Here is a 24,002-nt window from a genome sequence, read left to right as displayed (position 1 = left end):
TCGGTAAATTGGGACCCATTTAATTCATTCCCCCCATCCATTTTCTGTGGATGTGAACTTTTTAAAAAAGTGACTGCAGCTCATCTCTGAGTCACAACTGCAGCCAATGATCCATGCTGGACCACGGCTCAGGATGCTCCATTTGCTAGCAGCTCATCTTGGCAACAAGCAAGTGTCCACTGAGTCCCACAAGCAAGATTCTAACCCCACCCTCAGCACCCTGTGCTTCTCCCCTGCTCCAGTTACACCCAACGGTCTCCTTTGGGCTCTGGCATCCCTGGCCTTATTTGTCCCCCACCCCAATTCTCTGGCAAGCTATCAAGTGTTGTAATCCAAATTCTTTCAGATGAGAACTCCCTTGGTGAAGAATGGGTGTACCCCACAAGCAGAAAAACTAAGATCTTGCCCAGGGTAGCATACACAGTCCCTCTCCTCATTCTACTCTCACAACCACTACATAAGATAGGTTAGGCTGACAGAGAGAGAGAGAATGTGAATGACTCTAGCATACCCAGACAGCTTCACAAGAGTGGGGATTTGAAGCTGGGTCTCCCCAGTATAAGCAACACTCTTTGTATCATGCTGGCAGCTGTCACAAAATGCCCATTAGTTTGGGAGCAGACTGGCTCACACCCCAGCCTGCCATACCAGAGGTCCAGTGGATTAGCCTTTTCAGGTTGAAGATGACACCAGATTTGAGAATTCATCTGCCATTTCCTGGACCATCTTTGTTCTAGAATGCTCTGCTCGAGTCCTGGTGCCTTGGGGACAGAACTAGGTAAAAACCAAGACCCAAACTGAACATTCTGGAAGACAGACGGTCCAGGAAATTGTGGATGAATTCTTAAATCTGGTGTCATCCTTATCCTGAAAAGGGGATAGTTGCCAGCCACCTCCATTGAAAACATGTGCAACAGCAGATAAGATGGCAGCTGGCACTGAGCCAGGCATCTTGCCCACCAGCTGTAGATGGTCAAGATACCCAAGTCCAGAAAGGTCTGGCAACTTGCTCTCAGCCCCACCCATGCCCAGAGAATCCAGAAGCGTTCCAAAGGGATCATCAAAGCCTACTCTGAAAGATCAGGTCGGCTCACATAGCAAAAATCTGGAACATAATTTTACTAAATGAGAGAAAATTTAAGGGTTTTTTGTTATTTGAAAAAAGGAACCGGAGGCAGCTAATTCTCAGAGGACAGGGGAAGCCGGAGAGATATTACGGGCTAGAGGTCAACCCCAGAAAGAAATAAGCAGGTCTGCTGAAAACACTGGAAAGGTCACGATTGCACGCAGGACACTGAATAGCACTAATAGGTATGCACCCAAATCTAGCAAGAATGGGAGAAGCCACACTGCCTGCTTCCTGGACAAGACAGGCCAGCAGCCACTTCAGGACTCATTCTCTTTAGGCCTCAGCTTGAGAAGGGAGGGCCCTCGCCAGTTTCTCTGCATGCCCTCCCTTTTCCCCTTGAGAAAAGCTCCTTTTCCTCCAAGCCTGCCCTCGACCAGAGGCAGCTGCAGATCTCCCCTCTCTCCTACTAGGCAGTCAAAGCGAGGCCAGGCTGCCAAATTAGAAGAACTGCCAAACCCAAGCAAGGGTGGGTAATTTTTTGTTTTCACCTGTGTAGGGAAGCTCTCCCCTGTCTCGCCATCCACTAGCAGGGCCCTGTCCACAGCGTTGCCCTCTCGGCTCCTCCAGCCATCTCCACGCTCCTGCCCGTTGCTGGCTTCTTTGTCCACGTCGTTCTCCTTCTGGCGGTGGCTGTAGTCAAAAATCTCACGACCAGCTCCAAGGTCGATATCCTGTCTCCACAGGATGTCAATTAAATCAATGTCCTAAAAGGGAAGGTGGAGGGGGGGGGACTTTTCTTCAGCATTCAGCTCCCCCTTGCTCAGGAGCCCCCTTTCCTGAAAGATGCCCAACCCCCCTCCAACACTGAGAATAGCCATCACCAGCCCCCCACACCCAACCCCCCACGCACCTTCACCCTTTGCCACCATTTGACCCTACTCACCTCTATGTGCCAGCCTTCCTTCAGAGTAGGGGGCTGCCCCACCTTCCTCACTCTTTTCCTTGACCTCCCCCATTGGCGTGGTCCGGGCACCTTCCCCCCACCTACGGCCATCCTGCACTGGGAGCTGGCCTGGGGCGGCTCTGCAAAGAGGCTGCTCCAGGGCACAGACTGAGAACTCCATGAACAGCCACAGAGCTATCTCCTCCGTGCTGCCCATGCTACGCAGCGGTGCTCTTTCGGCCCGGGCAGAAGAGAGTCTGCAGCTTTAACTGCTCAGACGGCTGGCTGGCTGGCTGGGGAGGGAGGGAGGGAGGGCCAATTGTCATTCCGGATTGCTGCTCCATAGCGGGCTTGCATCAGCCTGTGGTGCCATTCTGGGCATTTGCATAAAGGGGTGGGGAATCTCTGCATTTCCAGCCACCTGATGCAACTTGAGAGCCTGGCTTGCCATGCGTGCTGTGCCTTGCCAGCTTAGAGGCTCCAGACAGCAGAGCTGCCGCCTGTCTCGGCCAGCCCTTTCAACTGAACCACCCTTAAAAAAAATAATAAACCCTCCCTTCTCTGGGCTATAAGACTGTGATCAGCCCTCGCTCATTTCAAGCATCTCCCCCCCGCCCTCCAACCCCGCAATATCCTGCACATTCTTTCTCCGTAGGACAGGCCTCTCCTGAAGGCTGATCCACCCTCAATCCACCCACCCATCCCCTTGACAGGCAGGCTATATTTATTCATGAACTGCAGGAGTGTGTTCCTTTCATCCAGGCCCAGTCCTGGAACTGCCAGCAGTAGTAATTCCATGCTACAAGAAAACCTGCAGTCAAGTGTCACAGGCAGCCCGAACTTGGGACTCCACCCATCTACTTCCCATGGAAAACCACTGGCATCTCCTCCCCCCCACTCCCACCCCATATTCTCCGACTCCTATACCAGGAAGAGGCAAGGAAAAGGCTCAGCCTTGTCAAATGTACACGTTTTAAGCCATTACCCCGTTTTCTTTAAGCAAGAACTCAATGGAATAGCGTTCCCGGTTCCAGCCCAAGAACACGCATCACAGCAGCATTCCAGTTAGTTTTCCTTCCTCCCCACCCCAGATTTACATGATGTCCCGTCCACCAATATCGTTTAAAATTATGCAGTTGCTTTTGCTCCAAATACCCTGAACGTGTCAACCCTGGTGCTGACCTCAGTGGGTGGTTCGTGTACTTAAGGGCTGCAAACAACCTCTCATGCCAATTTCCAGGGCTATAACCTGTGCGGATTATTCTCCCCCCACCAACCTTCACCTACATTAACGAATGATTGTGTGCATCGTTTCCCACCCCTCCCAAAAAACATCTAAAGACAAAGATGTCACCCATGAGATTCCTGACCCAAAGCGGCAACTTCACCTGCGTTGCCCCTCCCCTTCTGCACTTGCCCATTATCATCAAGAATGCCCATTCAGATGAGGGACCCTGATCCAGATGGAAGCTTGGCTCAGTTTCTTACAGAAAAAAACTCTTGGAATAACAGGACAGGAATGGGAAAGACTACCTGCATCCCCTTCTACAGCTTCCTCAAGGTACCCACCTCCACCCGTCCCACCGTCTATGGTATAATGGGCCAGGACACCTCATTCACCTGCCCTAAGCTTCTGCACACCTTCTGTATAGGGATTTGCTGCCCCAAGACCCTCTTAGCATGGACATCCTTGGTATAGTACGGCTTCACAACCTGAATGCCCCCCCCCCAGAAACCTCTAGAAATGGAGGACTTTGCCCATTTCTGTCGCCACTTCCCCCTTCTCAGTCCAACAGTCCTCATCGAGCAGTCACGGATCCTTGCTCGCGGAAGACCCTCTGGAGTCCTGGTATCCAATGGGATAGACCTGGCCTGGTTTCACCTAGAGCTAATGGCAGGCAAGCATGACAGGCATGAAAAGGGTTAAAAGGAAGGGATACCTTTCTCATGTCCCCAGCTGCCGCTCCCAGAGCTGTCCACCCAGATCATGGTCTATGTAGAGCGCAGATTCCAGGCAGGCAGAGCTGGGTGACCCGGGCAGGATGCCGGACAGACATCTCCGGTTTCAGTTAGCAGCTGCGCTTTTTTTGTTGTTGTTTGGGCAGGCTTGCCAGCTGCCCCTGGATTGTTTGGAAGCCCCCTCCCTTCCTTGCCAGCATGTGACCCACAGGTGCTGTGCTAGAGCCAGCTCTCCCCCCGCCCTCCCCTCCTGAGCATGAGATCCAATCCTCTGCTCTCCTTGGCTTGTCGCTTAGAGAGGAGTTCCGGCGCCTCCCCACCCCCTGCTCAATGCCCAAGCTGCAGAGATGGAATCCCCACCCCATGTGCTGTGCTGAGGCTGCAGCGAGACGGAGACAACACCCCCACCCACACACACACCCGCCTGTTACCTAGGCTGCAGCCGGAGCCAATCCCCTCCCCCAGGTCACCGCGGAGGATGCAGAGGGAGCCAGGCTCCGCCCTGTGCTGGTTACCTAGGATGCAACGAGAGCCAATCCCATGCCTCGGGTCCCTGCCGAGGATGCAGGGAAAGGGCTCCTCCTTGTGCTCGTCACCTAGGATGCAAAGAGGAGAGCCAATGGCTTCTCTTCGCTTCAACCCCGCCCAGGTCGCCCTGGGAGCTGCAGCAGCAGCCGCGTTTGAGCCTCTTCTCCTTGAGAATCTCCCACGCCAGGATGCCCCACCCAAGCCAGGCAGAGACGCCTGCAACGGTACCAGAGCAGAACTGGGGAGAATAAAAGGGCTGCAGACACACGGCCCTGGTCCGCACCCAACATCACATAGCAGAATAAACCCCTGCCCAGAATACCGGCTCCTTTCCCCAGAGGTCACCTGCAATCCTCTCTCTTCCGCCAACCCAGTTACAGTCTGTTTTTCAAAGGTGAAAAAGGGAAGCAGGAAGGGGACTTCATACCCTGTAGAGGAGGACTGAGTGTGTGTTTGGGGGAAGGGGGTAGAATAAAAGCAACTCACCAGGAACTTTTCAGCTCCTGCCATTAGGAATTTGAGCGTCAGAGCTAGAACGCCAGGTTCTGTTCTGTTAAGAAACCAGATAGGGGTGAGCAGAAGCAGGAGTGGGGTTGATGTCTCCCACCCCATCCCAACAGCACGGAGGCGACAAAAACAGACAGAACTGTCTGCCTTGGGAGGTGGGCACAAAAAAGGAGGAAAAGACTGGGGAGGAGGGGAGTCAGATCCAAAGGCCTGGGCAAATACACACACACTCCTGGAAGTCACTGGGAGATGGAAATAATTTTCTTGGCACACAAAGAGAGGCACAAGCAGTGACTTAATTATGGAGCTGAACCCTCCTTGCTTATTTCTCTGGTATTGTGATGAAGTAGCTGCTGCTGGGTCAAAGATCTATGCAGAGAAGATCAACCAGAGGTGTTCATATGCATGTTAAACAATTGACAGTAATCCAGTCTGGGCCACCTGCTTAGCTAATGTTTACCTGCACTGCTAGAGAAGAAAGGTAAGAGGCAAAGAAATGCTTAAGAATTGCAAATGAAGGGCACATGCAAGAAGTCTGCTTCTAACTCTGATCTCTCACTTTGCTTAATCTCTCCACGGCATTTTACTAAGAGGAAAAGGCAAAATCCCAGACAGGGTATTGAAGTACCCAGTATTTGACTCCTGGAAGCTCTACTTGAAGTGTTTTCTCTCCCCTCTCTCCCCACACTGAATTTTTACCTGGTGACACTGTCAGGACTTTCTTTGCAGACGCAAGAGACAGACATATCATTTTATGCAGAAAAGGGTACAACTCAAGTGCAACCCACTCACAAATTGGGCAAGCATGCCCCAGTATTACTGGGAAAAGTACATCTGGTTCTCAGATTTCTTTTTGTCATTTCAGGGCTAGCAGAGAACTGTAAAACTCCTAAGTTCTGTTCCCAACACCAGAGTTTTGGATTCCAGAGCAACCAAGAACCTGAGAATGTCTTCATCCCTGTAAACACAAAGTTTGCTCTAGCATTTCAAGAAAACAGATGTGTACAAAGCTCATTGATCTAACACCACCATCTGTGACCTATCAGCAACGTTCTACATGGGAGGGATGTTTCACGTTCATCACAGGAAAGTTTACAGCAAATGGAAAACAGATGCATGCTGTTAGTCCCATTCTGCAGCTGTCCTTGCAAAATCCCCATGGAAAACTCATCATCTTGCAGGACCGGCCAACTCCGACCCATTCAACTAGCCCAAGGTCACCCAACCAGAACCTACAGAACACCACATAGGGCTGCTATATGGACTTTAAAAATGATATAATATTCATGCAAACACACTTACCCAGGCAAACTACCAGTCAAGAAACTGGCAATGGGAATGTATTCATTGAAAAGATAACAAGAAATACTGTTGTTTAAATTTGTATACAAATATTTTTTCTTTCTCTAAGATTTTAGAGGCTATATATACAGAAATGCTAGTTTTACATGCACTTCTTCCCCACCCCCGCCTCCCACACCCTTTTCTATGTATGTATGTGTGTGTTCTGTTTTAAAATGTAATTGCCTAAGGTTAAATGCATTAACTAATGATTGACTCACAGAAAATGGATGCAAACCTTGTTAAGAAAAGAGTTCATTCGTTTACTTTGCAACCTATTATATAGTTACCTGACTGGGGATGATTGGGTCAGAAACCTGGATATGGAAAACCCAAGAACTTAAACAGATCTGAATGTTACCATAAGTATGAAATTGACACTAGGAAGGTTCCAGGACTGTCTTCTGGTAAGTCACGCAACTACAGTGTGGTGTAGTGGTTACAGTGCTCGACTAGGATCTGGGAGACCCAAGCTCAAATCCACATTCTGGCAAGAAGCTTGTTGGAAGACTTCAGGTAAGTAAACCTCCCTCCCTCTCTCTCTCTCTCTCTCCCTAACTTATAGAGGTTAAATAGAGTTTGGGTGGCTTGCAAGCTCCTTTCCCTTCCTTTCCCCACAACATACACCTTGTGAGGTAGGTGGGGCTGACAGAGTTCCGAAGAACTGTGACTAGCCCAAGGTCACCCAGCAGGAATGTAGGAGTGGGGAAACACATCTGGTTCGCAAGATAAGCCTCTACCACTCAGGTGGAGGAGTGGGGAATCAAACCTGGTTCTCCAGATTAGAATCCACCTGCTCTTAACCACTACGCCACACTGGCTCTCATACCATAGGGTTGGTGCTGTGAGAACAAAATGGACAAGAATATTACAAGCTGCTCTGGGTCCCCACATGGTCAGAAAAGCCGAGTATAAATATCTAAATGCATAAATATATAAAGATTTGAAGGCAATTGTACAAGATGGGAGTAAAGCCTGACAAAAGTCAAGAACTAGGTTTTCCATCAGCTGAAATGAAACAGGCCACATGCATCTCCAAATCACAAAACTTGCCTTATAAAAACAATCATGCTGACATTGAGCGTAGGAAGATATCAGGAATTGAGGTTGACGGCTCCAGCCGTCTGGTGTATTTGCTCATTGAGAACTCTAGTTGGAGTTTTATGTCCAGGTGTCATTTAAAGAATTTTTGGACTCCTTCCTCAGGAAGTGCTACAGGATGCTTAAACTGCCCACTGTCTGGGTTGGGTGCATACTTGCTTCCTAGTGCCCATTTTCAGGCATGCAAGCACAACTGGTTTGTCCACAAAAAGATTCATGTGGGAATTGTGCGGAAGGCTCCGAGAGAAAGGTTCAAGTCGGTTTGGGGTATAAATGGACGTAAGGCAGTACGATTTGCTCACTGCTGTTCAAACAAAAAGCTTTAAAAAACCCACTGAATAATATACTTATCAGGCCAATTGAAGATCGAATTCCTTTTACTGTCCGTTGATCTTTTCCAAGTGCTCCCAATCTCCGCCACTCATTTGCAGAGGTTGCAAAGAGGTCCACTATCACAGAAGTGAGGTTAGGGATTGAGACACTAGAGAGGTGTTATGCAACCTGTGGAGGGATATCGGAGCAAAAAAGAAGGGCCAAAGGTCTGTGGGAGACTGTGTTTTTTAACTAGTCAAACTGAGTAAAAATTTCTAAAGAGGGCATGACAGTTGCCCGGACTCCTTACCCTGTGGGCAAACTAGCTTGTCAGAACCTTTGCTTGCCCTTGGACCACAACTCTGGTCAGAATCTGCCATTGTCTAAAACCTTCCCTCATAAAGGGCAGCTCTGCAAATCCTCTTTTTTTTGGGGGGGGGGGGGCTGATCCTGCTGAAGTCCCAGTTGCTGTGAGACACACATATACCTCACAGAAAAGGCATGATAATTATTACAAAGAACATGGTTTTCCTATGAAAGAGAGCCTTTGATATTTTAAAGCAGTGGTTCTCAACCTTGGGGTCGAATGACCCTTTCACAGGGGTCGCCTAAGACCATCGGAAAACGGTCTTTTATATTTTATTTATACCAATTTTATGGTTGGGGGTCACCACAATATGAGGAACTGTATTAAAGGGTCGCAGCACAAGGAAGGTTGAGAACCAATGTTTTAAAGAAACCACTGCTGTGACACAGTGCATACCCTTTCAGGGGCTCAGATCTATTTAATTGAGTACAGTTCTGGGCATCGCAATTCAAGAAGGATATTGACAAGTGGGAACGGGTCCAGAGGAGGGCAACCATATGGTAAAAGGTCTGGAATCCATGCCCTGTGAGGAGAGACTTAGGGAGCTGGGGATGTTTAGTTTGGTGAAGAGAAGGTTAAGAGGTGACATGATAGCCATGTTTATATATTTGAAGGGAAGTCATGTCAAAGAGGGAGCAAGCTTGTTTTCTGCTGCTCCAGAGACTAGGACTGGAGTAATGGGTTCAAGGTGAAGGGAAAGAGATTCCACCTAAGCATCAGGAAAAACTTCCTGACAGTCAGGGCTGTTCGACAGTAGAATGCGCTACCTCGGAGTGGAGTCTCCTTCTTTGGAGGTTTTCAAACAGAGGCTGAATGGCCATCTGTCAGAAGTGCTTTGATTGTGTGTTCCTGAATTGCAGGGGGTTGGACTTGATGGCCCTTGGGATCTCTCCCAACTCTATGATTCTAATCTACGTGCCCCTGCAGGTAATCCAACTTGAGCCCTAGGGTCTGGGCAGTCCATAAATCACGCTGACATAAAGAGAACTCCACAAGTATCAAAATTAGCAAATTATAAACCTCAAGCAGAGTGAAGAGCCCTATTGATACAGCAGTCAGGCCAGGATCCTACTATCTAAAGCAAAAGGGGATGGCAGCAGAAGAGAATGCCAGTGAAACAAAGCCAAAAAAAGCAACGAAGAAAAACAGATACACAAAACCTCAAAAGATGTTAACTAGCATTCTCCCTAGTGCACAGCAGGTTTCTTTAAAAATGAACCTTTTAAAATACTGCAGAAGGTGCCAGTGTCCTAGTAAGAGCACTGCTCCATGCTACTGAAGTCTCCCTCTGCTCAGCACTCCTATTTTACAGGTACCTCCAGGACACAGCCCAGCCTTGTCAAAGAGATCTCTAGGGTGTCTGGATTCAGCAAGACAGTTAGCAGCCTTACAGTCTCTGTCCACAGACAGGAACATCTCACGTAACTCCGCCGACCATCAGGGTGTTTGTGTATGTGCAGCTCTTCCCATTTCCTCTCCCTTTTAAGGTTTAAGAGAAACAGTATGTTCTTAGCTGGCTTGTGTTTACAGCCATTGCCTAAAGGACAGCAGCCTCCTCTGCATTGGGCACAGCAGTGGCGGGGGCAAGAAGAGAGTAAGAAGATCTTCTCCATCAGCTGCCAGCGTACTGACGGGTTGGGGGTGGGGCAGGTCACAGTGGGATAATACCATCCCTGGCCACTCTCGTCACATGTTGACTGAGCTGGGCATTTATTTTTATCACCCTTGTTGTGGAAATACTATGAGGACACCATAATCCAGCAAGCAGGTCTTTCTAGAAGAGCAAGCTACACCAGATCTAAACCAGAAGCAGGAGAGATACCAAACGGCCCATAGGACTTTTGGTGGGGGGTAATGGCAGAACATTAAGACAACAGACTCTTAAGAACATAAGAAAGAGCCTGCTGGATCAGACCAGAGTCCATCTAGTCCAGCACTCTGCTACTCGCAGTGGCCCACCAGATGCCTTTGGGAGCTCACATGCAGGATGTGAAAGCAATGGCCTTCTGCTGCTGCTGCTGCTCCCGAGCACCTGGTCTGCTAAGGCATTTGCAATCTCAGATCAAGGAGGATCAAGATTGGTAGCCATAAATCGATTTCTCCATAAATCTGTCCAAGCCCCTTTTACTCCTGAACACAGGTCAGGCTCACCGGATTTCCACCTCTTGCCAGAGGAAGGATACCAATTTGCAACATCTTAGAACCAGTTTTTAGATATGTCACATTCTTCTCAGCCCACTGACTGAAGTGAAGGATGTAGACAGCCACTGTGTTGACATGGTTAAGAGCAAGAGGATCCGAAACTGGAGAACTGGATTTGATTCTCCAATCTTCCACATAAAGCCTGCTGAGTGACCTTGGGCCAGTCACAGTTCTCTCAAAACTCTCTCAGTCCCACCTGCTTCTCAAGGTGTCTGTTGTAGGGAGAGGAAGGGAAGGGGTTTGTAAGTCAGTTTGAGACTCCTTGTGGTTGAGAAAAGTGGGGCATAAAGCCAAACTCTTATTATTCTAGTTCAGCATTGGTCACTAGCAGTCTGCAGGGACCCAAGGAACAATTGGAGACACAGGGGCTAGCCATGGTGTGAGACGCTCATGTAAAATCAAGAGCTCTTTTTAGGACCAGGTATAGTGGAATGAGGACCAGGGATTAACCAGACCAGGCAGGCAGCAAGCTCAACAGAAAGGCTGAGGAAGGCACAAGGAGAAACACAAGCATGAAAAACAGATACATACCAGGGACCAGCAGCATGGATAAAGAGGAGGACAGCACGCTTATTAAGAACATACAGTTATTCTGAGTAAAGTATTTTGCCCACGTCATTTGGGGCCACTAGGTCTGGCCAACTGAAGGCAGGTCCAGATGGACCTCATTCCAGAGCAAGGCTGTGAGGCAGGTATTGCTGAGACAGGTGATAGCCGGCCAGAGGTTCTCTGCATAGTCCTGAAGGCGAAATATTTTTAAAATAAAAAGCAGTTCCTGCTCAAGATCTACATCCCCATTCCCCCTACCACCATCAAAGCAATGGGTCAGCTTCACCCATTACTCCGCAGCAAAGATGATAAACCTCAACTACACAGTGGCAAATGTTCATAAAAGTACATGGATAGGATTTAGCACACCGCCTTCTTATTACGGCACTTTTCGACCATACAGATTTCGTACAAGAGCTTCATTTGAAGTTTGAGGACACTGCCTTAAAGACCAAAGGATATTCCAGGTTAAATGGCCTTTCTCAGACAGAATTTATTGAACCTTGGACACCGAGAGGAAGGAATCATTAACAGAATGTTGAGGTCGCCTTGAGTCAACTGTGACTTGATGGCACTTTCCACAACCCCCGGTAAGTGTTCAGGGCATAAGCTGAAAGTCCTGGGTCTCAACTCTGACCTTATCCATGAACCTCTCAGCAGTCCTAAACAAGCCATTTTCCTTCTGGCTTAACTTTCTATTTGTAATAGGGGAATATTGGACATATTGCCCTAATTTAAAAGATTATTGCAAGAATAACGGTGTTAGATTAGGAATGGGGAGACCCAAAGTCATACCTCATTCAAGCCATGATGTTCACTGGATAATCTTGGACCAGTCACATACTCTGCCTACCTCACAGGATTATTGTGAAGATACAATGGAAGAAGAAGAGTTTGGATTTATACCCCACCTTTCTCTCCTGTAAGGAAACTCAAGGTGGCTTACAAGCTCCCTTCCCTTCCTCTCCCCATAACAGACACCTGGCGAGGTAGGTGGGGCTGAGAGAGTTCAGAATGAACTGTGACTAGCCCAAGGTCACCCACCTAGTAGTGGGGAAAACAAATCTGGTTCACCAATTAAGCCTCTGCCACTCCGGTGGAAGAATGGGGAATCCAGTGGTGTATGGCCCTAGGGACAGGGGGTACCCTCTGTCCCCAAGCACCACTAATCTGGTCACGTGGGGGAGGGCACCCTGAGCGTAGGGGGGGGGGGCGCCCAGAGAATGGCTGTCTCCAGGCGCCATTTTCCCACTTCTGGGGGAATTAAACCCGGTTCTCCAGATTAGGATCCATCTGCTCTTAGCCATTACACCACGCTGGAGAGGGGAGAATTACGCACTGCTGTGAACTTCTTGGAGGAAGATCGGGATGAAAAGGTCACATGTAAATCAAAATACCAAGTATTTCCTACGAATTGGTTGGCCTTAGTCTCCAGTTGAGGGATGCAGACAATAAGAAATGTCTAAGACTCAAGGCTCCGTCTCAGTTGATACAGGAGAGCCTCAGAATATGAGTAGAACAGGAGGAAGGAAGGGCGATGTTTAGATAATGTTTAGTCCCAACATTTCTCTTTCAAGTTCCACAAAGATGGGAAGTGTCGATACCAGCAGACACCCATCTAGCTTTTACTGAAATAGGGTCTAGGAGGGGCAGAACTCACGGTCTGTACACAGTGTGCTAACAAAATATAGATCTTGGATATCAACTGTGGCTTGTCCAGCTTGCGTCTTGAGAAAGCACAGTTTGCACTAGTTGAGAATAACCTGCGTGTATAAGGCAGCATTAGCCCAGAGTTCACACACACAGGAATGTACCATGTCCTAAATAAATGAATTAATTCTTATCATATTATTGCATAGTTCCCAAGAAGCAAAGTGTTGTCTCCCTTATATTAGCAAACAAACACTCCACAGTACAGATAGTAACGCTACAATGCTTTTAAAATGTCATAAGCACAAGATCATATAAGTTCAGGGAGAAGGTTCTAATGCAAGCATATCGAACATATGGCCCAGGGGCTGGATTTAGTAGTAGTAGTAGTAGTAGTAGTAGTAGTAGTAGTAGTAGTAGTAGTAGTAGTAGTAGTAGTAGTAGTAGTAGTAGTAGTAGTAGTAGTAGTAGTAGTAGTAGTAGTAGTAAAAGAATTTGGATTTATACCCCTTCTTTCTCTCCAGTAAGGAGACTCAAGGTGGCTCACAAGCTCCTTTCCCTTCATCTCCCCACAACAGACACCTGGTGAAGTTAAGTAGGGTTGAGAGAGTTCCAAAGAACTGTAACTAACCCAAGGTCTCCCAGCAGGAATGAAGGAGTGCGGAAATATATCTGGTTGACCAGATAAGCCTCTGCCGCTTAGATGGAGGAGTGGGGAATCAAACCCGGTTCTCCAGATTAGGATCCACCTGCTCCTAACCAGGTGGATTCTAGCTTACCAGGCCCCTGAGGCAACCCTCCTCTCAGGCCAGACCAGGAACAGGGAGGTGGGGTTGCCTCAGCTACCTTGCAGCCCTAATAAACCTCCTCAAGGCAGTCACCTCATTCCCGTTGTGGGCTTGCCAGTCAGGGACCTTCCCAGGGCTGTTCTGGGACCACCCACTGGCCCCTCACACTAGGCCCAGTTCAACCAAATCACATTTATGTCGGTAGGGCTGAGAGAGTTCAGAGAGAACTGTGGCTAGCCCAGGGTTACCCAGCAGGAATGTGGGAGTGGGGAAAACATGGCAAGTGCAAAGTCTGGGGCTATAATAAGAACAAAAGGACAAATTATGCGGTAGGGGAAATGTTTTCAAAAAATGTAAAAGGGCTGGAGCTATCAGAGGGATGGACAAATAACTCTGAAGTAACAGAGGAACAGGAGAAGAAAGCATTTACTGCTGGTAAGCGGACATAGGGCAGAATGAAACCCTGCCCGCCCCACACATCCACCAAGAACTACTGCCATGATGCCATGGCAGAGAACTAAAAGGTCTGAGGCTTACTACCAATAATTTACATGATCCATGGGCTCACACATACATGGAGACAGACCGATCCAACGGTAAGGTTACATCTTTGCATCAGAATCAACTTGCAATTACAATTAGGAAATAACAGTAGCTGCAATGATGATTATTCTAAAAGATATTTCACTACTGTTGGATGTTTAAAAAAATTTTCCCAGCTGACTTCACAGCTACCTGCAATTTTTGACAAGAAAAGGGAAGGGGGAGCCCCTCGTATACAAGAGGGACCCCACCCACTCATTCAGAAAGGGTTGAGCTGCTCTGTTTGTCGCAGGAAGGGACACAGGCCCCAGAGGAAATGGTTTACAGCATTTACAAGGATTGGGCGGGGGGGGGGGGGAATGCTTCCAGGGCTGCAGTAACGCTTGCCTCCTACGCAAGCTGGTACTTGGATTAGCCCAAATTCTTCCCTTGCAGTAGATCCAGTCTAAGCCGGCTGGGGTTTGTTGCAGGATCATTGCATCCAATGGGCACAGAACATATGCTGGGAAACAGGGCTTTAAAAAACAAAACAGAATTCAACCCAGCAATGCATTTGGGAACTCTAAGAGGTTCTGGGAAGCTAGACAGGACTGCAAATCCTTGGGCATCATCCCAAAAACCTTTTGCCCTCTGCGCTCTTATTTTGGAGGCAAAATATTCATTATCACTCCCCCAAGCCCAAAGCTTGGTATTTCAAAACCATCACAGATAGGCAGCTTTCAATCGCAGCCAGAGGAGTGAAGCAGTCAACAGTGTCAGACTGAATCTGGGTTCAGATCCCCAACCAGCTACAAAGCCAAATAGATGACCTTGCTTGTCCTCAGCCTGAGCCACCTCAAAAGACCATCATGAGGATAAAAAGAGGGAAAGAACCATATTACTTGGGGGAAGGGTAAGATAAAAATGTCTACACGTGATGCTGAAACCTGACGGTGGTGTTATGGATCCCACTTCCTCAACATCCTCACGGGCCACTGCTACTACAGTTTTACCTTTTTCTGTACTGACTGTGGGACTCCCTCACTGCCAACTGTTTTACAGTCTTGATTTTGTTCACTTTCATAACCATCCTGGCAAGACATGAAGGGGAAATTGGAAGAGGAAAGCCCAAATCACATGATAAATTCCTGGTTAAAGACTCACCCTTGGTTACTCCCAGATCCAAATATATACTGCAGCTACTAACAGTAGCTCATCCCCAACAATACCCAACACTTATTGCAGCTGCACTCAATTCTCCACTACACCTGTTCTCCTATGCCCAGAAGCAAGCACATTCATACCAATTCCCACTTCTCAGTGTCAACTCTTCAGCATCCCTATACTGCTAGCTTAAAAGTCCCCAATGTGATGCCCATGGGCACCATGGCACCTGCAGACACCTTTTCTGACACCTGCGGACACCATTTGTGGCACCTGCCAAGTATTTTTAGGAAGTGGGCAGAGTCAGAACCTGCACTGTGTTAGGGAAGTTAAGCTGCGACTATCATTTTGTGGCTGACTCCACCTGCGTGGCAGAACTGAAAACTGTTAATTCTATACCAAAATAAACATATTTATTATGTAGGGTACACAGTGAAATTAGTTAAAAACACAAGGCTGCATCAATAGAAATTGTTGTACATATCCCAAAAACTGTTTGATGATACAACTATGTCAGTGACCAACAGTCTTCTCAGGGGTCATACACAGAAACATCACTGTAAAAATGACACATCCAGAATTGGACTTTACAAGTATTATTGTATGTGAATGAAAAAGCTAAAAGGGAGAAGAAAACAAAAAATCCACATTGTTGTATAAGTGGAATTTTTGGACCAATTATTAAATATAATAATGTCATACATACATTATGTTCTGTGTGGTCAGATTGGTTATAAATAAGCCGAAATGTAGATGGCCATTCATTGGTCACTGATATAGTTGTATCATCAGCAGTGTCTGAAAAACGTACAACAGATTCCTGATTTTTAAAGGCGTAGCGTGAAACTTAGGCCTTGTGTTTCTAACTAACTTCATTGTGTACACTATATAATAAATATGTTTATTTTGGTATAGAGTTTATAGTTCTCAACTCAACCTTTGTGGTTCTCTGTGCTGTCTTGGTTAAGTCCCTTTCCCCTTTTTGGTGTTTGATCACCTGCCTTTCAGACAGCCATTTTATTGCTGCACCCACGCTTCCATGTCAGAATTCAAATGTGTCCACAGGCTCAAAAAGGCTGGGGATGCCAGTATAAAGTGTCAGAAAACAGCCTAACATACACATATCAATTCAGTTCTGAACTTCCTTCCCAACCTTTATTTCTGTCCTTCAAATCTGGGAAAAGGCAAGAAGAAAGCATCTATTCAGGCTTTGGCACATCTATAAACTCTTCATGTTCTCCAGTGTTTTCTACAGCCTGCATATGAGCTTTTGAATTGTCTCCTTGAGTGAAGAAAGGAGAGAACAGCTCTTTGTCAAACAGCACACAAAATGATTTTGTAGCAGTTTCCCCGTCCCCAGCTCCTGAATTATGTACTCTCAGTACCTTGTACAGCAGAGCAGAGAGCACATATACCTAGTGAAACATAATGAGCATAACAGAACGGGAAGTCCCTGGTCAAAACTGTATCTCAGACAAACTCGCTGGGCAGGCTAAGGAAAGCAGCTATCTACTTCAATTCTCATGGGGTGATAATACTGGCCTGCTTCATATTGCTGCAGGAAAGGTTAAAGGCAACATAAAGGGTGCTGAGCACTTCAGAAAAGTGTTGGATACATACTAAGTGTTATAGAATTATAAAGATTTCGTGGTTTGGCTACTCCACCTTTGGGCTTCAACTGATTGGCAGCCCAAGGAAAAAAGCCAGGGGCAAGAGGGGCCTTAAAGTTTCAGCCAGATGCATGTAAACTATGCCAAAATAAAAGTCGCTGTGTGGCATGCCAAATCCTGCTAACTGCCATGCGGTAGCAACTGTACTTTGTTACAATGGCATTGATAACCTCCCCTCCCACCCACACCCTAAGACTAGGGCCTTATAAGTGTAAGGGTAATCAAATGCAGGGTTGATCTTCAGAGAAGAAGGTTGGATTTCTATCCCCCCTTTCTCTCCTATAGGAGACTCAAAGGGGCTTACAAACTCCTTACCCTTCCCCCCTCACAAGAAACACCCTGTGAGATAGGTGGGGCTGTGAGAGCTCAGAAGAACTCTGACCAGCCCAAGGTCACCCAGCTGGCGTGTGTTGGAGTGTACACGCTAATCTGAATTCCCCAGATAAGCCTCCACAGCTCAGGAGGCAGAGAGGGAAATCAAACCTGGTTCCTCCAGACTAGAGTACACCTGCTCTTAACCACTACGCCACTGCATGTCTAAGGGGCCCCAAGACATAAAAAGCCAGTTGGCCCTGTTCCCCTCAACATTCAGAAAATTGAGAAGTTACACACATACTATTCCCTGCGTTCTGGAACCTCTCTCTTTCACAGACTACACAAACTGATCACTATTGATAGAAGACTTCTTAACTCTCCTAAAACTGCTTCATGATCATCAAGCTGATCATCCTCAGGACTTTGAGGTGGCTATTATTGTTTTCCACCTTATGGCCAACAATAATAGGCCTCTCATTAATCAATGTTGGCATTTTAGAGATGAGAATCTGCAAGCGTGAGAAATTGTAGATTATAACAATCTTCCCTCACTCACACCAAGAGGATGAACAGGCACACATCTGAAGACACAAACAGGTGGCATTCTGCTCCAAGTAATTATTCCCATTCCACCCCAAAACAAAATATAGGGGAAAAAGATCCATTATTCTGCTCCATTCGTCTTTCTAAGCCCAAACATCTTTCCCTCGTGCACACACCCATTTTACTGGCTCACTCTCAGTTTTTTCCACCATCTACTTTTGCAGCTGGGAAAACCCCACATCCAAAGCAAGTTTCGCTTTTAGAGTTCCAAGGCCAAGCTCTCGGAAACCTTTAACCTATTTTTTGCCCCTAGCAGCGATGGGAGAACATGACAGGAGCGTAAGGCAGCCACAACAGCTGCTTCAACAACCCCCAGCCCAGCAACCCTGTCCGCTTTCAACACAAGAGGCTAGGGATTAAGGGTAGTCAGGAAGCAGCTCCACAGGACCATTCCACCCTGCCTGTTTTGGAGCACCCATGTAAACAATCCACTAATTGAATCCTTTTCTCTACAGCAAAGCACACCTACAGACAAGCCAAACCAGAACAGGCCGTTCACAAAGAAAACCCCATAAGGCAGACCTTCAGGGAAGGGACCATAAAGGCACAGTCGAGCTGGAAACTAGGGCAGAGCTGCCCTACCTAGTACTGTGTTGAAAGAAAAGGAAAAAAAAGTAGAAAGATCTTCTGGAAGCAATCCAGAGCTGAATAAATCACCACTCATTTGATATGTGCAAAGAGACGATTACCTAATGCTCCAAGCTGAACAGGTGGTGTAATTCAGTGAGATGCCTGCAAGCAAAGCCAAAGGCTGAGAACAAAAGAACTGGTTTAGCTTCAAACCAAGATCTCTTCTGACCCCCAGAAAGAGCCCTCGAATCCTCCACTGAGGTGTGTAAACTCAGATGACTCTATTTCACAACTTTTTTCCTGCTGAAAGTCACTCTGGAATATTGCAGCAGCCCCCTTCTCCCCTCCACCAGGCCTACAAACGGCACAAAGTGAAGCCACCTCTTACCTCTTTGGTTAAGTCCCCATTCGTAGGAGGAGCCACCGCACCCAAGTCTTCCAACTCTTCGCCAAAGCCTTGCTCTGTTCCACTTTCCCTCACCACGTTGTCCGTAACAGTTCCATTTTGCAAGCCGCCACTGTTCTCCAGGATGATGCCAGTACTGGGTGGGGCACCGGAGACGGAACCTTCAGGATCTCGATGGACCAACCAGGCATTGACTTCTGTGGTGGGCACCTGGAAGCGATCCAGGGCCCTCACCTGGTTAAGAAGCTGACGAGCTGTGAAATAGTAGTCCAGGTCTACGCTTTTGGGATGGATAACATAGCCGTCTAAAGTATTGCGCAGATTGTGGAACTGGGTTTGAGTGTAAGCTGAGCTCTGGCCCAGAAAGATCTCCCGCAGAGGAGGAAGGTGCGAGTTCAGGTAGGTATCTACGTCCACTCTCACGCCAATCAGGCTGAGGAGAATGGTGAACTGGATGAGTCCCTCTGTGAAATATTTCTTCAAAGAAAGCATTTCTGTAAGAGCAGAAGTAAAGGCAGGCGGCAAGCCTTCACACAGTTCTTTCAGGAATTAAAATGCTCAGGAGAACTGTGTGTAACACAGTTTACAATAAACAAGGAAAAAATAAACAGGGTTCCGCCGAAAGAATCAGCACAAGGTTCTTAAAATCTCCAGAAGCAAAAAAAGAGGCTGTCTCTCATTAGGACTACTACTGGTTCTGGTGTCCTCTCCCTCCTCAGAGCTCTTCTGTAATCAAGCTGAGGCAGTTACATACAAGTCCGCGTGACTTACTCTCTCACAGAGTCCACATACAGCAACTTCCTTGAGTCTTTCTTGCTTCCCACGCCGACTACAAGACGAGACAAGTCTGCTGGAACAGCTGCGGCTTTCCTTCCCTTCCCCTCCCTCTTCCTTCTCCAGCTCTGAGAAGCTCTCCTGAAGGAGCAGTCAGAATCCAAGGTTCCCAAGCAGGGAAAGGTTCAAAGACTGTCCACCACTTGCTGCAGGTTGCGTCAGATACTGAAACACAGCAAACAAATGGAGATAAGATGCTGGAGACACACCCTTTGCACACCGTTCAGTATTGACTCTCATCTTCATACACAGGTCATAAAAAGGACTCATCCTTCACAGCCTTCACCTGATTCAAAAAACAAAACACCCCGCACAAAAGAATCCAAAGTTAAGTTTGGATCAGAGCTGTCCCAATGCTCCCACTGAGTTCCATTCTCTGTTCAAAACAAAATCAACCTTTCCTTTCTGCTAGATCATTTCTACATTGCTTTCTGCTCCTTTACACTCCTCAGCAGGACGCACGGTGCCAACCAGTCCACATTGCAAGAACACTGGCGCCTGCTTCCCTCTTCAGCCATCCTGCCTCCTCTACCTGCTGACAGTCTGCAGTCAAAGCATGCTGACAAAGCCTTTCACTCAGTGTGATCTTCCGATCAGTTTACAATAAGGGCGAGTGAAGGGGTCAGCTTCTGGCTTTAGAGGAGCGGGGAGCCATTCAACAACACAAGGCATGTCAGCAGACATTTCTCTCAGGTAGCTTGATGGGACTTAAAGGCAAATCCCACCTCTCTCCAACAAGGACAGGCTTCTAAACATAAGCCCCCTGTCCAATCATTGAAATCACAGGAAAAAAAGAGCTGGAAGGTACCTCAAGGGTCAAGTACAACCTGCTGCACAATGCAGGAAATTCACAACCAACTCCCCACCACACCTCCGGGGACCACTGCTCCATGCCCAGAAGATGGCCAAAAAACCCCTCCAGGATCCCTGACTTATCTGGACTGGGGGGAAATTGCTTTCTGACCCCAAAGTGGTGGTTGGCATTACCCAGGGCATGTAGGAAAGGGCCATGACAGCCGAGCTCTGACACAACCCTTCTTGCCCTCCCTCTCATGATCTGCCTGTTCACAAAGTTTAAAGCTTCTTACACCTTTTGAGACCATACAAAAGGAAATACCTGCCCTGTAGTTCCCTGAGGGAGCCCAACTACCTTTGTCCACACTCCTGTGTTTTTAAAACACATATCTACTTCTGGCTCTAAGAGCTTGCACACATATTAGTTTCAATGAATCTAGAAAACAGAGTGTTTTTCTTCATAGTTTTATACACGATTCCTTTCCAAGTTCACAGTGTGTATGTAGTACACAGGTTATGATTGGTAACTTGAAAAGGGTGAGTGTGTAATACTTGGAGGCTTATTTACCTTCCAGGGGGTTTTTTTGGAATGAGATCTGACCTCTTCTACCTCTCTGTTCCTCTCAACTTAGCATCTTGCCTTCAGATGTCTGTACTGAGCCAGAAGGGCTTTGGAGGCTATACAGAGGACTCTGGAGCGGTAATAAGGCGCATATCCTTTCTTCTCATTCAAGCACAAGTATGAGATGCCCCCACCTTGCACATTCCCATCTACCAATGTTCTGGTTGCCTGGAAGTTACAAAATAAATGCCGCTAATGTTCTGCTAACAATCCACCTGACAAGAAAACTTGGCTTTTACAAAAGCCCCCTTCAACAGTTGCATGTCCAGAATTTAGCTGCATCAAAGCGGGGAGCTCTCAACATTGTAGAAGCACTAAACAAAGTACACTCTATGGACTGGTGGTTGTGGGTTTTCCGGGCTGTGGGGCCGTGGTCTGGTAGATCTTGTTCGTAACATTCCTCTCAACTTAGCATCTTGCCTTCAGATGTCTTTACTGTGCCAGCATGAGCTTTGGAGGCTATACAGAGGACCCTGGTCTCAAATGTTAAGAACAAAATCTACCAGACCACGGCCACACAGCCTGGAAAGCCGACAACAACCAGTTGAGTCCGGCCACGAAACCCTTCGACAATACACTATGGACTGCATATTACAGCCAGCTGAGGGCGGGGGGGGGGGGGGGGGCAAAACCCAGCAACTCTGAACTACAGTTAAGCCCCAAGTGAGACGATGATGGCTTCTGTACCTCCCTCTTACTTTTTAAAGCCAGTGTTTCAACACCACTTCTGACCCAATTAACTTGAAACCACTCATCCTGATCCACATCACACCCTGTGCTCCAGCTACTATTGCTAACAGAAGTAAATGGAAGACAAGAAGTTGCACAATCCACACCTTAACTCTCTGTAGACCAATGAGGCATTCATCCTAAGCCACCGCCTATTTTGATCTTCAAGCCCGCCCCACCAGTCTCTTTCCCTTTCTACAAGTGGGACATAACTTCCCCTATCATGTGTTCTTTTGGCAGGCCCCCTCTTCAGTCCTAACATCTTCATCACTGGGACTCAGGTTTCACACTGCCTCTTTTAAAACCATCTCAAAATGCATCCAAATGGCAAGAGACAGAGCATACAGAATTCCCCCAAGGCTAGACACTCTCTCAGACCAGCATAGGGCCTATCCCATTTAGGAACATGAGGAAGCACAGAAACTTCCATGACTGATATTTACTGAAGCACAGGGAATACCCCTAAATCTCCATCCTAAATCAAGCTACCCTCTCAATGCAAACAAAGAAAAGGCCCTGTCCAGGTATTCTCCTTAAGCTTTCTCAACTATTTCAACGACCAAAAATTAATACATATAAATGGAGTCTATCATTGGTCTACTCTTAGCCACATACTGACCTGCTCTTCACCACTCATTTCCCAGCCCTCCTTTCTAGAAACCACTATTTATTCCTACCCTAATCAGCCTCCTGCACTTTCCCCAATGTCCCTAGCTTCTTGCTTATGTATCTTCTTCTGCATCCATAGTTAACGCTGGTGAGACATAATATGTAAGGTGGATTTTGTCAAAACATCAGGAGAAAATGCTACTGGAACACGACCATGCAGCCTGGATACCCCACAATACCCTAGTGATTCTGGCCGTGAAAGCCTCCAACAATACAAGGTGGATTTTCACAGCATGTTTGTTTGTGGGTTAGTGGTTTCCATAAACCTTTGGCGACCAGTACACAATAACAAGGCAATGGCTGCTAACAATTAATTCATCCAGAGCAACAGTCTAATATTGTCCACTTCATTTCAAACATTTTTTACCTGCTCCAAACCCCTGCTTAGTTTCCTTAACCCACATGGCACCCCCAAAATCCACCTCGCATATGAACTTCCAAACAATTTAATTCCACCCCCACCCTGCAAAAAAAGTGTTCTCTTTGCTACCTTGAAAAATCCCCAAGGTTTAGCCCCTTCACATTTCTCATTCCTAAACCCCTATAACCTCTACCCTGCCATTCTGACCCTTCATTTTGTTCCCGATCAACCTCCAACCGCTATTGCCACCAGCCCAGGACATCTCCCACCTCCCTTCCTTTCTTTAGGCCCCCTCCCCTCAGCTCCTATTTATTCCATTCCCCCAACTGCATTTAGGTCCCCCATTCTTTTTTTTTTACAGCCTCTCTAAGCATTAGCTGCTAACCCTCGCTCATTCAGACTCCCAACGCTTCCCGCCTTGGGGCCAGCCTACCCACACTCCCATTCCACCACTACCCCCTCCAATCCTCCACCCGATCCACTTCCACTTAAGATGACAGGAATTCCACCCAGCCCGGACTTCCACAAGCCAACTTTCAACCTCCCTCTCCCCCACATCTTACCCTTCTCCACGTCCCCCCACACTTTGACTCCCCAAAACGATCAACCGATTCCTACCCACTTCTCTATCTCTCATCCTGCCTCTCAGGGTTCCACTCCGTTGCCCCCTCCTCTTCCACAGCCCCCCAGATCTTTCTCCTCTTTCGCAGCCCCCCACAGCATATACCCCCTACTCTTCCACAGCCCCTCCAGCTCCCCATTCCTTCCTCGTGTGCCTTCTTCACCCAGCTTCTCCTCCACTCACCCAACTCACATGTCTCCATCCCCTTCAGACACCTTACCTGCTCCAAACCCCACGTCTCGGGCCTTCCCCTACTATAGACCCCCACCCCTGCGACCTAAAGCCCCCTTCCCATTCCCTCAGGGCCCCCTTCCTCTGCTTAGCCCCCGCGTCCCCCGCTTCCTGCTGTACCGTTTCTCTCTTCGGCCACAGCCGTCCACCACTCGCGGCTGCCTTCGGGCGGCCTGACCCCAGCGCCGGTCCTCCTCGAACCCCAAACAGGCGCCGTCGCCTGCCACCACCCTTCTCTCCGCCTCCGCGCGGCTTCGTCCAATTCACAGCCACGACAGAAGCCAGTGACACCCCTTTGGTCCAATCCCAGAACGAGGTGTTCTTCCTGCCTACACGCCTCACGACGAATGACAACCAGAGCAGCCAATCATAGCGCTGAGAAATGAAAAAAAAAGAGGGTTTCTCCGCTGAGGAGAAAAATTACAAGTGTGTGGGGGTGAAAGCCGATCGGTGGGCCGGGCCTTGTACTGATTGACAGCACGAATTTGCCTATTGTTAAAGAGCTGTCCAGGCCCCGCCGAATACGCAATTTGAGTGATAGGTTTCCTCACCAATCATCGGGATGGAAATTCA

General features: G+C 47.7%; 1 protein-coding gene across 6 annotated transcripts in view; it reads right to left on the bottom strand.

Annotated features, from left to right (window-relative positions):
- Positions 1–23,670, bottom strand: part of NFE2L1 (NFE2 like bZIP transcription factor 1) — a 29,287-nt gene extending 5,617 nt beyond the window's left edge. The window contains exons 1-3 of one of the 6 annotated variants that reach the window (XM_048518352.1): positions 23,550–23,670; positions 18,549–19,565; positions 1,618–1,833 (exon numbers count right to left, since the gene is read on the bottom strand). In XM_048518352.1, coding sequence (XP_048374309.1) covers positions 1,618–1,833; positions 18,549–19,058 — 726 coding nt within the window. In that variant the 5' untranslated portion in view covers positions 19,059–19,565; positions 23,550–23,670. Of the gene's footprint in view, positions 1–1,617; positions 1,834–2,012; positions 2,894–3,952; positions 4,179–18,548; positions 19,566–23,549 lie in introns of those variants that run through there. The other 5 variants (XM_048518353.1, XM_048518357.1, XM_048518358.1 and 2 more) reach the window with 5 other exon arrangements.
- Positions 23,671–24,002: the final 332 nt, after the last annotated feature.

The sequence above is a fragment of the Sphaerodactylus townsendi genome, linkage group LG15 (genome assembly GCF_021028975.2).
Source record: "Sphaerodactylus townsendi isolate TG3544 linkage group LG15, MPM_Stown_v2.3, whole genome shotgun sequence".
NCBI lineage: Eukaryota > Metazoa > Chordata > Lepidosauria > Squamata > Sphaerodactylidae > Sphaerodactylus > Sphaerodactylus townsendi.
The sequence above is the reverse complement of the archived record's forward strand: the minus strand, read 5'-3'. Positions and strand labels throughout refer to the sequence as shown.